The 13,766-nt window shown below is 42.4% G+C and overlaps 1 protein-coding gene across 2 annotated transcripts in view; it reads left to right on the top strand.

The window, feature by feature from the left end:
- Window positions 1-10,152, top strand: part of LOC122684914 (cyclin-Y-like protein 1) — a 76,618-nt gene extending 66,466 nt beyond the window's left edge. For both annotated transcript variants that reach the window (XM_043889577.1, XM_043889488.1), the window contains exons 8-10: window positions 3,421-3,581; window positions 6,797-6,959; window positions 8,081-10,152. In XM_043889577.1, coding sequence (XP_043745512.1) covers window positions 3,421-3,581; window positions 6,797-6,959; window positions 8,081-8,194 — 438 coding nt within the window. In that variant the 3' untranslated portion in view covers window positions 8,195-10,152. The remainder of the gene's footprint in view (window positions 1-3,420; window positions 3,582-6,796; window positions 6,960-8,080) is intronic.
- The last annotated feature ends 3,614 nt before the right edge of the window (window positions 10,153-13,766 follow it).

Below are 13,766 nucleotides of genomic sequence, written 5' to 3'. Positions count from 1 at the left end.
CTTGGACGACAGTGTTAACCATCTCTACTGTCCCCTGGTGCCGGCGTGTGAAGGTACCCAGGACTGGGGTGTCAGCAGTGCTTGGAAAGGCTTTACTCAGGTTAGCCTGCCGAGCTCCAGCTATGTGAGGACCTTTCTGTCATCCATACTGAATTCCTGTGGTAAGATTTCATCATTTGACTAATACATCATATTCAGCTGAGAGGTCGTTGGGATTGCCTAACTCCTCCCTATAGCAAACCCATAGGGGAAGGTCAGCTGCATGGTCTGGAGGGAGGGCCTGCGTCCACCGCTGCCCGCGCCCCTGCAGGCAGAGTGTAGGAGAGGAGGCTTCCCCTCAGTGGGCCCGGGTCAGACGCAGGCCTTTTCTTGGAGCTGCAAGCCAGGTACAGGGCTCAGTTGGCATGTGCTTGAGAGAGGCGGGAGTGGCGCTGGCACGTGGAGAGCTGGGAAATGCAGGCAGGAGAGGGTGTGTGGGTTGGAAGAGGGGCATTTCTTTGTAGACAAGTTAAGCCCGATGGACCTGTGAGACAGCAGAGTGACAGTGTCTAGCAGTCATTTGACTGTATGGGATTGGAGCCCGAAGCTGAGCAAGAGGCAGGGAATTACGTGTAGCTGTTCAAATGCAGAGAAAGTACATTAAATAAAAGTTGAGGAGAAGATAGATCTGTGGGGACTGTCAGCACTCACAGGACACATCCCCAGAGGAGTGGCCGGAGTGGTAGGAAACCCAGGACAGAATCAGAAGAGCTGCCAGGAGAGCTTGAAGAAGGAGAGCATGGTGCACGTGCTGAGTGCTGCCAAGGAACTCCTTAGGGCATACATGGGCACCAGATGCCTGCCCGTGTCACGGTTCTAAGTGCTGGGCATAGAGGAGAGTTCTTGCCTTTCTGAGGTAAGTATAGCAGACATAAGGGTTTTGTTTTTCTCTAGTTTTTATGGAGTATGGTTCATTTACAGTGTGTGTAAGTATCGGGTGTACCACAGAGTGTAAGACTTTTTAAAATGAGTATTTTTAAAAAGATGACTGTTTGAAGTAGTAGTGAAAGCTAGAAAGAGAAAGCAAGGTAAAGGGATGGAGAGATTCGAGGGGCTTCCCTGGTGGCTCAGACAGGAAGCAGTCTGCCTGCAGTGCAGGAGACTTGGGTTCCATCCCTGGTTTGGGAAGATCCCCTGGAGAAGGGAGTGGCAACCCACTGCAGTATTTTTGCCTGGAGAATTCCCCATGGACAGAGGAGCCAGACGGGTCCATGGGGTCACAGAGTCAGACACGACTGAGCGACTTAACACATGCACGCTAGAAAGACCAGGAAGAGCCTCTTTACAGAGGTGAGATCTGAACCAGGACCTGGCTGGACTGAGGAAGATGAGGGGCCTGAGAGCACAGGCAGGGGGCAGAGCACGAGGCGCAGACAGGAGCGGGTTCTGTGCTGAGGGGTCAGCAGGGTGCCGCTGTGATCAGAGTAGGGAATGAGGGAAGGCACAGGCAATGAGGGCACAGAAGGACGATGGCATCTCACCCAGGGCCTCGTGACTAGCAGGCCACAGAAGTGACCTGTTTGATGGGAGAGCCCTGGCAGATGTTGAGCAGGCCCGTGAAGTGCACTTAATCTGAGAGGCTCTCCTGGCTGCTCTGGGGAGAACAGACTGTGGTTGGCTTTCAGTGGAAGCAGAGAAGTTAGGAGGCAATGGCAGTGATAGAAGCCAGAAGTGACGGACAGAAGAGCAGAGCCGGCAGGTGACCAGTGAAAGTGGAGATAAGAATTCCCAACAGATGGTAGTGAGATAACTCAAGTGGAGGTCTTTGGTCCCGGCAGCCAGGCGTGTGGCAGTGTCTCTCAGCTCTGAGGGCAGGCCTGGGGAGTGGGGCGCTGTGATGAAGAGTGCTGGCTGTTTGTCATGAAGGCAGCAGTGACCATGCCTCAGTAGTTTCAGGGGGGCAGTGGCGGCCAGGGGCAGACTAGATGGGCTAAGGAGAGGATGGGTCATGAGGAGCCAGTGTCAGAACATTTCCTGAAGGAAGTGTTCTAAGGGGTGGTGACGGATGGGCTGAGAACATGTAAGAAAACATTGGAGAAAATCTCTGACAGAGAGGGGGTTGTTCAAGAAGAGATGAATTGTGGGAACAGTGTTCTGCAGAAATGAGAGGTGGGACTGACTTCATTCATAGAAGAGTTAGCTTCAGGGAAAAGAAAGAAGTGCAACTTCCACTGAGACAGGAGGGCAAGTGGTGTAAATGAGACCAGGTTTGCCTTTATAAAGTGAAGCTGAGAGGAAGCTGAGGGACTGCCCCTAAGGCTGAACTGCCTCTGTCAGTGCCATAATACAGCAGAGGGGCGGACCCTGCGGGAGACTCGTTCTTGGAGAGTACTGGCGCGTGTGGAGTTCTCTGGGGAGTGGGGTGCAGAAGTTCACTAAGAGTATATAATCTCAGTAACCGTGTTTGAAACACAATTGAGTTTGGAGAGCTTTGGCAGATCGGAGCTGTCAGTCTGATAACGGGACATTTTTCTTTTTGTCAAATGGCATATATTTTCTTCTGCAGAGGTAACACCATCACAACTTATGTCTTTAGTCTTTACTCAGCTGTTAACTTGGTCTGGTTCTTTATAGAATAGCCATTTGACACATATAAAAGAAGCCATGAAGTCATCTCACAAACTACCTGGCAGATTTAGAGGAGCCCCAGGGATTCAGACATCGGCAGCTCTTAACCACCTTAGAACCAAACAAATTGACTAAGTTGCAGAATATGTAAGACCAGTGAGTTATGAAATAATGGAGATGTGAAAAATCGGGGTGTGAACAAAGAGCTCTTTGTGTGTGAATCTTCCCTGAAGAGGCCCTGAGTGTAAAGCACAGCTGCTCCGTGCTGCCTGCCCTGTGGGGCGCAGCAAGGAGGCTCCTTGACCTGGGAGGCTCCTTGACCACCAGTTATTATCTTCAAGTTCACCCTCTGAAGAGAAGATAAAGAAATGCTCAGTCTTACCAGAGTTTTACATACTCAAGCTTTATGTAAAATTGCCACGTACCCACCACCAGTATGGTAGGTACATTGCACACGGTAGGCACTCAAGCATTTACTGAACGGTTGAATCAATGCTGGGCCATACGTGCTGCCTTTTACAAGTGGGAAGGTAATAACACAATGCCTGTCTTTAGAATGCTGAGATGTCCTTTCATTCCTGCGACCAAAATTGGGTTGGAAATTCACATGGGCAGAGTAGAAATACCAGACTGACAGAAATATTTGCCTTACAACTGTGACCTGGCCTTTGGCCTTGGCTGGCCAAGCAAAAGTCTCTGTAGAACCAAAGAATAAAAGATATGTTAAAAACAGATGAAACCTATCATTCCTAACAATTCTATGACAGCTTTTAAACTGAACTAAAATCAAAGGTCAGTCCTCTACTTTTGCAGGTTTACTTAGAAAGGCTTTTAACTTATGCTGAGATCGACCTTTGCCCCACTAACTGGAAAAGAATTGTTTTGGGAGCCATTCTTCTTGCCTCCAAGGTTTGGGACGATAAGGCTATTTCGGACTACTGCCAGATCCTAAAGGACATTACACTTGAGGACATGTGAGTTTGTAAGGTTACGGTGAACTGTCTAACCATTTTCCAATACCTTATTTGCTCCCATAAAGTTTACAGCTTAAGAAATGTTACATTTTAAGAAATGTTACATTGTGCAGAGAGCTGAATTAGGTATAAATATAAAATTAGACTTCTTTCTGTCTAGCTGTAGTATAACCATTTGTATTTCCCATCATTAATTAGTTAAATCTTGGTGTGTTACTGTTGTAATATTCTGCTTGATAAATTGAAATTACTTTTCTGGTCGTTTTTGCCATTTTACAAGCTCACTACCAGAACAACATGATGCAGTAAATAACTTCACGTCTTTCTTAAAGCTGTCTACCAGGTCCAGTCTGTTTTTAAGAGACACATGTCTGGCCTTGGAAGTTAAGTGGTCACTGCTGAGATCTTAGCACCTCCAGACTACTGAGGTTATAACTTCAACTTGAGTCACACATTGTATGTTTGTTTTTGCAGGTCTTTTCTTTTGTAATCTGAGGTTGTCTCTAAGGTTCTGTTGTTACGGAAACCATGATGTACAGATGACCAAATAGAAAGGTTTCAGATCTCTGTGTTCTGTCTCCTCCACTGTCAGGAGTGTTCCCCATGTTTAGAAGTAGGTCTGCTGAGTTAGGAAACTCCTTTGTCTCAGATAGCCCAGGAAGTGTCAGTGGGGCCTCACCCGGGGCACTCAGCAACCACAGTGGTACTTGGTGGGGCCTCGAGTTAACTTGGGGGGTTCCTCACAGATGGCATGCTCCCATGGGCGTGAAACATCAGGCTTGCTGTCTGGCTGCAGGGAAGGGCCTCGAGGGTGGGAGGCAGCAGGAACCAGAGAGGTATTTGCAGCAGACTCTAGAAGTGCTCACTTGACAGGAAAAATGTCCTTGTGGGTGGCATTTAGGAAAACGTAAAGGGGCACCTCTTTATTATACTGAACAGCAGAGGACGATCAAGGTCATGGCAGGCAGTGGCAAGAGTTTGTTCCCTTTGCCCCTGACTCTTAATTCAGATTTACCAAAGTGCATATTTACAACTGAAGCAAAGAAGCTTGTGACTAAGAGAAGGGACCAGTGATTGTTGGTAGCTGTCAAAGTGGCTTTTGGTGAAAATGTCCACTTTGATGATAGAAAGTGTCATGGTGATATTGCTGGTAGCCACCTTAGTGTTACGGCAGATAATTCGAGATAAGTAGAAGTACTTTTGGAATTTGTAGAAACTAAGGTGACGTTGAGCACCACTATCATCCATCTTTAAACTGGTTCCTTGAAGGAAGGAAAATGTGTAATCATAAACACCAGGTCTGCCATGATGGCAGCTGAAATTTTCTCAGAACCTGCAGCTAAGCTGACGGGGGCTCTGGGTCCAGTTACAGCATCAGAGAACATGCAGGGAAGTGTGTGGATGTTCATAGATGTGAGCCCAATAGCACTGATGGCAGTGTCTAGCTACAGGAAGAAGCTAATTGTAAACAGCCCTTTTCTGTGTACAACAGAATCACCAGGAGCTATGTTCGTAATAGGTTGCTTTTGTTTATGATCTTTGGAAACTGGAAAGCATTACAGCCAAGTGTTCAAGTCACATTTGTCTCATCCCCCTGCTGTTGGCTGCTATTTGTAATGGTCTCATTTTGAGTCTAAATTGAAAAATTGGCATCTATCAGCTTTTCCTTAAAAGTTTTCTAACATTCATGTATCTTGTTTGAATATATTGAGCAGCTGCTGTTCAGAAAATTTGCTGCACCTATAAATGGCATGCTCTTCAGTCATCTAGTCATTTAAAAAAAAAAAAAAAAACGCAGAAGCGTATTCTGTAGTTCTAATGCCTTTTTCTTCAGTAAGTAAAGCTCTGTTAATAGACATGTTAATCCTATGAAGTACTGTATTTCCACACAATTAAAATGTATTAGTGGAAGAGAATATAAAAGGGATAGTGAAGTGCATTTATTCCCATAATAAATTAAGTCCTCATTAGCTGATTATCAAAACATTATCTGTTTTACATTTCTATAGACTTATGGCCATATGAACAGGAAATTAATTTTGGAGGTAGGTTCAGTTAGGTTTAAAGTTCAGCAAATGAGAAACCTCATTTCTGCTCACACTCTGCTCTCCATGCAGGAGAACATCAAACATTTGATGACTTACCAATGGATAAAATATTAACACTTTAAAACCAGGAAACAAATATTTTGAAAAATAAGTCACTTTCATTTGTCTGGGTATTTATCATTTGTATATAATTAACTCTTTAAAGTGATTGCTGTGAAAGTGGTAAGACTTACTCTGATTTTATTTACTTAAACATTAGACAAGCTAATGACTGTGTATGGTCCCACAGGAAAGACCTGCTCCCAGGACCCTACTTTCCCACTTCATTGAATTCGCCCCCTGCGTGCCTATGCACCTTCTGTCCTAGTCAGGGCCGGCGGACAGAGCGCAGGGGGAACTGCTCCATCGGGGTCATTGCTCAGGTGCATTTAGTCTAGCCAAGACGTCTCCCCTTAATCCTACTGCCTCCCATAGCTTGAAAAGTGTATCCCATCCTGTCCCAGGAACACCTTCTGGTCCTACTGGGATTAAGAGGAACAGAAACTTGCATTCTGCCCTTTGCCACAGTCCCCTGCACTGGAGCGGGGGGAGGGGATTCCCTTTCGCATCGCGTGTAGCTTATTTATTTATTTATCTGAGATGAATCCTTGTTGCCTCAAGAGTCTTCTCCCCTCAGAGATAATAGCAGTGGCTCTCCATGGCCCCATTTGTTGCCGTGGTGATGTGCCTACTCCTTTTGTTGGCGTGTCTCTACTTCAATAAGCCCCTTCCTGTTACCTGTGGGAATGTCTGCAAGTTCTCCAGAGCTAGTAAACAGCACACATCATTCCTGTCATCTGATGACTGTAGCGGGGCCGTGTGAGCGAGCGTGGAGCATGAATGCGCAGCTGCACTGATGGAACTCTGAGGAATGAGCCCCCGAGTCAGCAGCATGGGTGCATAAGAGGGCCGTAACCTCCCCCCCTTGTCCCAAACTCCAAGTGCCAGGACGCAGGAAGAACCACCAAGAGCTGTCCCTTGTTTGAACATGAGTGTATTAATCCAGCTGGGGAGCCGTTATTTGTTTCCAAGCTGTATTTAGAGCTGTTGTGGCACAGAATGGGGTTTCTGAAGATAGCCCAGTTGACTAAAATTGTCCTATGTTGGTTTTGTCTTCTCCTCCCCCAGGAATGAGGCGGAACTGCACTTTGTGGAGCTCCTCCAGTTTCATCTTAAGGTTTCCACCAGTGTTTATGCCAGATACTACTTTGACCTTTTCTCCTTAGCAGATGACGACAACCTGAGTTTTCCAATTGCTCCTTTTAGCACAGAAAGAGCACAGAGCCTAGAGGTAAGACTGGGGATTCACTAACTGGGTTTTCTGTCAGCCACCAAAGCCAGCGTCTGTGGCTGACTTACACTCTGCAGTGACTGACAGTTTGCAGAGCTTATTAACCCATTGGCATCTTATTCCCTGTGTCTTTTATGGGTTAGACAGAGATATCACATTATTTTTTTAAAAAAATTACAGATATCTTTTATGTAACCATAATTCAGAATATTTTAAATCAGATTTAATTGTTCTTAATGGTTTTCCATTTGAACCTCCACACTTACATATAACCATACAGGAATAATTCTTATAATTGTGTCCCTAATCATATGTACATTGATAATTACTTACCATTCTTAACTGCCTGAGCTTGTAGTGTGTGTTTGTGTATCACAGTTCAGCCCCATGAGTTTATTAGACCAGAAGCATCAGGGGCTAACCTGTGAGACCTATACTTGGAAATTAGAATGTGGGTTCAGAAACTGGATGTAGAAAGTAGGTGGGTTTTTAATGGAAGTGGTAACATACATGGGATGAAGGAATTTGTAGTAGTGATTTGAAGAGTAATTTGAAGTAGTTTGTGATTTCTGGTGGGTATACAGCAAAATTTACAACTGAAATGAATACATATAAAGTTGACACTTTTTCTGGTACCTTGGTACTTTAGAAATAAGACATTTTTCTACAATAATTTACATGCATGTGAAATAGCACCTTGTAGTGCTTCATCACTAGACCTTTCTTGCCTTCAACACACACCTACCCTCATTAAAATGTTCGTAGTGTAGTAAATAATGAAGACTGAATAGAAGTTGAATAGCTGGGTAAACACTGATTTTGCTCAGGTGTGTTCATTATGCTTAAGGACCTAGTATGTAGGTAACATCATATTGCTGTTAGATGGGGCCTATTTTGGGAACCCAGTTTTTAAATATGTTCCTCCCTGCCCCAGCAATCTCATCATAGCCCTTGAAGAATATTATCTTAGGGAATCAGCAGTGTAGATATGAGCTATCCAAAGTAGCAGCAACTGTCAACCTAAATGAATGCAGATGTGTGGCTTATCAATGCTGCTTTCTTTAAGGTTGGAACTTTTTTCCCCCAATTATACTTATGTTCTATCTGATTGACTTTCTTAGGCCATCTCCAGACTGTGTGAAGACAAATACAAAGTGGGCAGAGTTGCTGTGAGAAGGTCTTTCAGCGCTGATCATTTCATTGGTATTCAGCGCTCCAATGCCATCCTCTCATGAACAGAGAGAGGTGAGGGGTTGTAACATCATGAACCCCTCGTAACAAGGACTGGAGAAATACCACCTCTCCTGCTCAGAAACCAGCAAAGTTAGTATTTCACCCAGAAGAAAGACACTGAATTCAAGAGACTTGCAGACAGCAAAGGTTATGGTCATAGGAAAAAACTGGACCTTGTCAAGACAACACACTCTTCTGTCCTTTTTAATGTAAACAGAGTTACAAAAACCACTCCAAAGCTAAAAGCTCCCAACCCACCCACAGATATTTGCTTACTGTGTAGGCCGATAACTGTGAACTATGTGAGGTTTTTTTAATAGTTTAAATTTTTAGACTTTAAAGACACTAACTGTATAACTTTTACTTTTTCCTATTTTTCTCACCCATATTGCTGCATATTCCTTTAGAATCAGTGCAGTATTGCCGTTCAAACACGGGACTCCTGACAACTCATATAGCCACTTAGGAACAGACTGCTGTAGCACTGTTAGGTTTTGAAGGATTCTTCCTCCCTATTTCATTGAAGCTGCTAGTCATTTTTGGCAATCAGTTTAAACCAAAAAGCTGCTGAATAACACTTGTCATTCAGTTTTTTTGCAAGCACTACTTATTAGCATATTAGCATGTTTGGGATCATAAGCAGAGAAAGTATGTTGTTACCTGCTTCTATTGGGTCCCTGCTGCGTTTCTTGTTAACTCTAATGGTGCTTCTCATTTTCTGATGATTTTCCTCTTTGTTAAATACTTGTATTAAAGGATATTTTCATAATTGCAGCCAACCTGTTAGTCCAGGAATAAGCAGATAGTGAAATAGAAGGTGTCCCAAAAGTCTTGGTGCAATTTTAAGCTTTAATACAGTGTGCTTGGACACTCCAGGACACTGCCGTGGAAGTATAAATGCTACAGACGCAAAATGTGACTTGAAAGTTTACTTGAATTTCTTCTAAACTCATTTGGTTTTGTAAATCTTAGATGTTAAGCTTTTAATTTGAATTTTTTGTTTCAGTCCCTCTTGAAGATGGCAAACAATAGGCTAAAACAAAAGATTAAAATTAAGAGCTTAATGTTTAAAATTTACAAAACTAAATGAGTTTAGAAGAAATTCAAGTAAACTCTCAGGTGATGTTTTGTAAGTTTGTAGCATTTATATTTCTACAAGTATCAAAGCTTCAAATTGCACAAAGACTTCAGGAGGATATCTTGTATCTTTATAGACCTGGCCTCCTCTTTTTAAAATAGTCCTTTGCCTGGCTGGGCTGTTGATCTGCTTGAGCCCGGAAGTTTCTTTTTTATAGGTTTGGTAAAGGAATTACGAACAATAGCATTAGTTATCGATAATAAACTGAAAGGAACTGGACCCTAGTAGTAGTGACAGGGAAGTAAGCGACATGAAACAGCTTTTCTGTTCTGCGTGTTAACCTGGCTGTAGGTGTGTCAGTTCAAGTTGTTACTTGAGGAAAGATAAATCTTAGGAACCCTTACCTCAGGCTTTTTAAAACACAGGGTACCACTTAGCCACCAGGAAGCCCATTAAAAGACAGGGAGGTCCAGTAATCAGTCTTTTAGGAAATTGGTAATGATGTCACCTAAATGTGAAACATTAAAAAAAAAAAGTGTTCTCAACTATGTAAAATCTTTCTCCTACCTTCTCAAACATAATCCTAGGAATTTTGCCTGTAAACAAAGCATTTCTGGGCTATAAATACTTTCTCTCTTTATAGCAAGGCTTCACATTATATTGAGTGCCACAGGTTCCATCATTTTTAAAGGACAGAGACATAAACGATAAATAATGGATATAAAATATTACAGTCTACCACCTCAAAAAATGTTGTTTATGGAGCTTGGAGATTCAAGTATCGATTGCAGTTTTATTTTGAAAAGGATGCTACAACTTGTGTGGTTTTTCTTCCTCATGTTTATATTAAAAGAAAAGAATAAAAGTATTTTAATTAAAATACGTGGCTGTTGTGCACCTTCTCACTGCTCACGTAACATCACGGCTCTGCTTAGCGCAAATGTTCTCAATCCGCTCTGATAGGCAGGCCTGAAAGCATTTTCCGACTACCCATTCAAAAGTTTCTTTGACCGTTGCCTTTAGTTAAGAGGCATTTATTTCTTCGGCTTATGTTCTTTTCAACCAGAAGATAATTTAGTACACTTAAAATCACTGGCTGTGGTGCTCAGTGGCATAGTGCATTAGATGGCACTTTGGAATTGTGTGTTATTGTACCAACAGGGGAAAAAAGCACATTGGAAGATAAAAGGTAAAACACAGAAAGGAGTTACAGAAATACTGTTGAATCAGAACATGAGTTACTTGAGGATTTCAAGCCACTGAACAGGAAAGAAAATGGAATAAGAGGAAGTAGAACTGAGGTTGTTGTAAAGAGGGTGATGTTAAACAAGCCATGTGATGTACCAGATCACCATCAGGTTTCTCTAAGACCCTAGTCACTGCACTCGCGCAATATTCCATCACTCCTGATAGTATTGTTGTGTCTTCATCCACCTTAATTCACTACCTAAGGTCAGATCTTTTAACTTTGTTCTTGGTAAGTTGTTGATTAGGAGAAATAATCTGAATTAGTGCAGAAGGAGAGAAAAAACTATGACAAATCACTAAGATAGTTTGTACCATGTAATAATATGCCAGTTACTAAGCAGAAATGCTGTCACATCTTGAGTGGTCAAAGGTTAAAAAAAAGTGGGGGTAGGAACACTGCTTGGACACGACTGTAGTTTGAAGACAAGTTAGAATCACTAAACATTGCTCTTTCAGTGTTAATTCTAGAGACAATTACAGCCATTTTGATAAATGGAAAACTTAAAGATTCTCATAAGTACTATAGGGCATGAAAACTAGTTCCTAGTAGGGGCAATAGGGTAGTGTTGAGATTTTATACCTAGGAAGAGTTTATTCCCTAAAGTACTAAGACTATAAAAGAATACCTCAACTCAAATTTATTTTCATTTTTAGTTTTTGGAATATACTGACGGTGCAATTTTAACTGGAATACTGTGAACTGAACTTTATAAGGACAAGACAAAGGTTTCAAATCTATGTATGAACCAAATGAAATTGTCATTTTTCTACATTAAATTCACGTGGTTCACCCTAAGACAACTTAGGGCCCAGTGTTTCTGAGAAGTTTTTTCCATTCTGTATCAGATTCTATCATGACCCTATTCTATCACATCTAAAGTACCCTGTATGCCCATTATTGAAATTCAACCTTACAAAGTCCTGGTTTTATAACAACTCATGTTTCATTTGTTAGTTTTCCCATTTTATAAGATATACCATTACTTGATTTTTTAAAAGTGCTGATGAAGTCAGTATTTACTGGAAACTCATTCACTCTATATTTCAGGTTATGCAGTGTTTTGGGAAGTGTTTCCATACAGCATGTAGGTTACCTGAACTCTTTGATCACACAAGCCTTCTACCACGTGTAGAGTGACTAGGACTGTTCCTCGCCCAGAAGCCGTGGTCTGTGAGTTCAGAGCTACTAGGTAAAGCACCTGATGGCTGGCAGAGCCTCTCTCAGGCAAGCGCTAGTTTCTGTGCAGAATCTGTCGATTATCCCTAGCATCTACCAAGGATTAGATCACCTAAGATCTCAACTGTTGGCTACTTATCACCCTGGCCGGCCTGACACTGCCAGCAAAATAAAATCCAGGAGCCCTTCAGCAAAGTCTGGTCCCTTGTACACAGGTGCAGTCTGGTTTCGGAGGCAATTTAGTCTATTTTAAATGGGTTTGGCAGATGAGAGAACAATTTAATGTGAAACAAATTTTAAGAATACCAGTTTGTGGTTTAGGGAACTCTAGGATGCAGAAAGAACTAGGAAAGTGAAACAGAAATTAAGAGGAATCCAGAGTCAAATGAAAAGTGGTTAACATTCTTTAAAAAAGGCCCAGGTATGCAAAACAGAAAAAGAGACACAGAAATACAGAACAGACTTTTGAACTCTGTGGGAGAATGTGAGGGTGGGATGTTTCAAAAGAACAGCATGTATACTATCTATGGTGAAACAGATCACCAGCCCAGGTGGGATGCATGAGACAAGTGCTCGGGCCTGGTGCACTGGGAAGACCCAGAGGAGTCGGGTGGAGGGGGAGGTGGGAGGGGAATGGGGAATAAGTGTAAATCTATGGCTGATTCATATCAATGTATGACAAAACCCACTGAAATGTTGTGAAGTAATTAGCCTCCAACTAATAAAAAAATTAAAAAAAAAAAAAAAAGAAATTACCAAACAAACAACACGTCATTTCTGTTTTTTCAAAAATACAGGAATAACATTGGTGCAAGATAAACTGCTAAGTTAGAAGCATAAAATGGATACAGGAAAGTAATCTTCATAAAAAAAAAAAAAAAAAAAAAAAGGCCCAGGTAAATGTGAAGGGAGCTAGTAATTTGAATATTAGAAAAATTCAGCGACAGCCTCAGAACCTAAGGTACTCAAGAATGTGTCCATATCTACTCAGATTGTTCTGACTTTTTCTTAAAACATCTATTCCTTCATCCTAGCATTCTCATTTCCAACCTTTACTTCTGGCTCCCCAGACGGTGGCCCTGTATTCCCACAGTTCCCTGTGGGAACTGACCCTTCCAAGGGCAAAGGTTGAGTGTTCGGTCACCTCCCACTGGCCTCTCTCAGGATCATCTCAGCTTCACCCTCTGATTTTCTGCTAGTGCCAAATGTGGCAGTGCTTGATGCTGGTTACTACTGTGATCCACTTCCAAAGCCTTAGCAGGTTCCAGGAAGTACAGGATTTATATGGCTCACAGGCTAACTGGTCCCTGTGATCCCCTTTAATCAACTGCTTGGGCCCTCCTCAAGGTGCTTGTTCCCCATCTGCTGCACTCAGTCCCCTGACCTGCCCACAATTCTAGACGTATCACCTCAGGCTAAGCAGCAACCCCACGTGCAGACTCCACAACTTGTTTCACCTGGCGTTAGGAACAGATGCCTCACTCTTAAGGTAACCCCTCTCATCCAACGGAGGCAATTCCATCCCAAGGCTTAAAATCAAACTGCTATATCCACCCCCATCCCCTCCAGAACCTCACCAGTTTATTCCCTTCTGCTTCAAAATTGCATTCATCTTCCCAACATGAGGATAGGGCAGTTTGACCTTGCTTGGTCCTTTACATGTCCCAGTATTTCACAAGATGTGGTCTCTAGACCATCTTGCCTCTCATGGGCTGAAAACTTGTAAGAAATGAGGGGAATCCTGGAACAGATAAAGAAACATTAGTAGAAAGTCTGGTGAGATCCAAATGAAGTCTGGAGTTAATAGTAATATGATAATCTTGACTTCAGTTTAACAAAAGTGCTATGATAATATGTTAATATTAGGGCAAGATGTATATATTTTTGCAACTTCTGTGTAAACCTAAAATAATTCTAAAAGTTTAAACAAGCAAACAAAACAAAAAGAACCACTTCCTGGGCCCTAGACTAAACGAATCTCAGTTCCTGGAGCGAAGCCAGGAAATCTACATTTCTAATAGGAACCCCCAATGATTCTTACACAGACACAAACTTGAAAACTAGTCTTTCA

The sequence above is a fragment of the Cervus elaphus genome, chromosome 1, assembly GCF_910594005.1.
Source record: "Cervus elaphus chromosome 1, mCerEla1.1, whole genome shotgun sequence".
In the NCBI taxonomy this organism is placed as follows: Eukaryota; Metazoa; Chordata; class Mammalia; order Artiodactyla; family Cervidae; genus Cervus; species Cervus elaphus.
The sequence above is the reverse complement of the archived record's forward strand: the minus strand, read 5'-3'. Positions and strand labels throughout refer to the sequence as shown.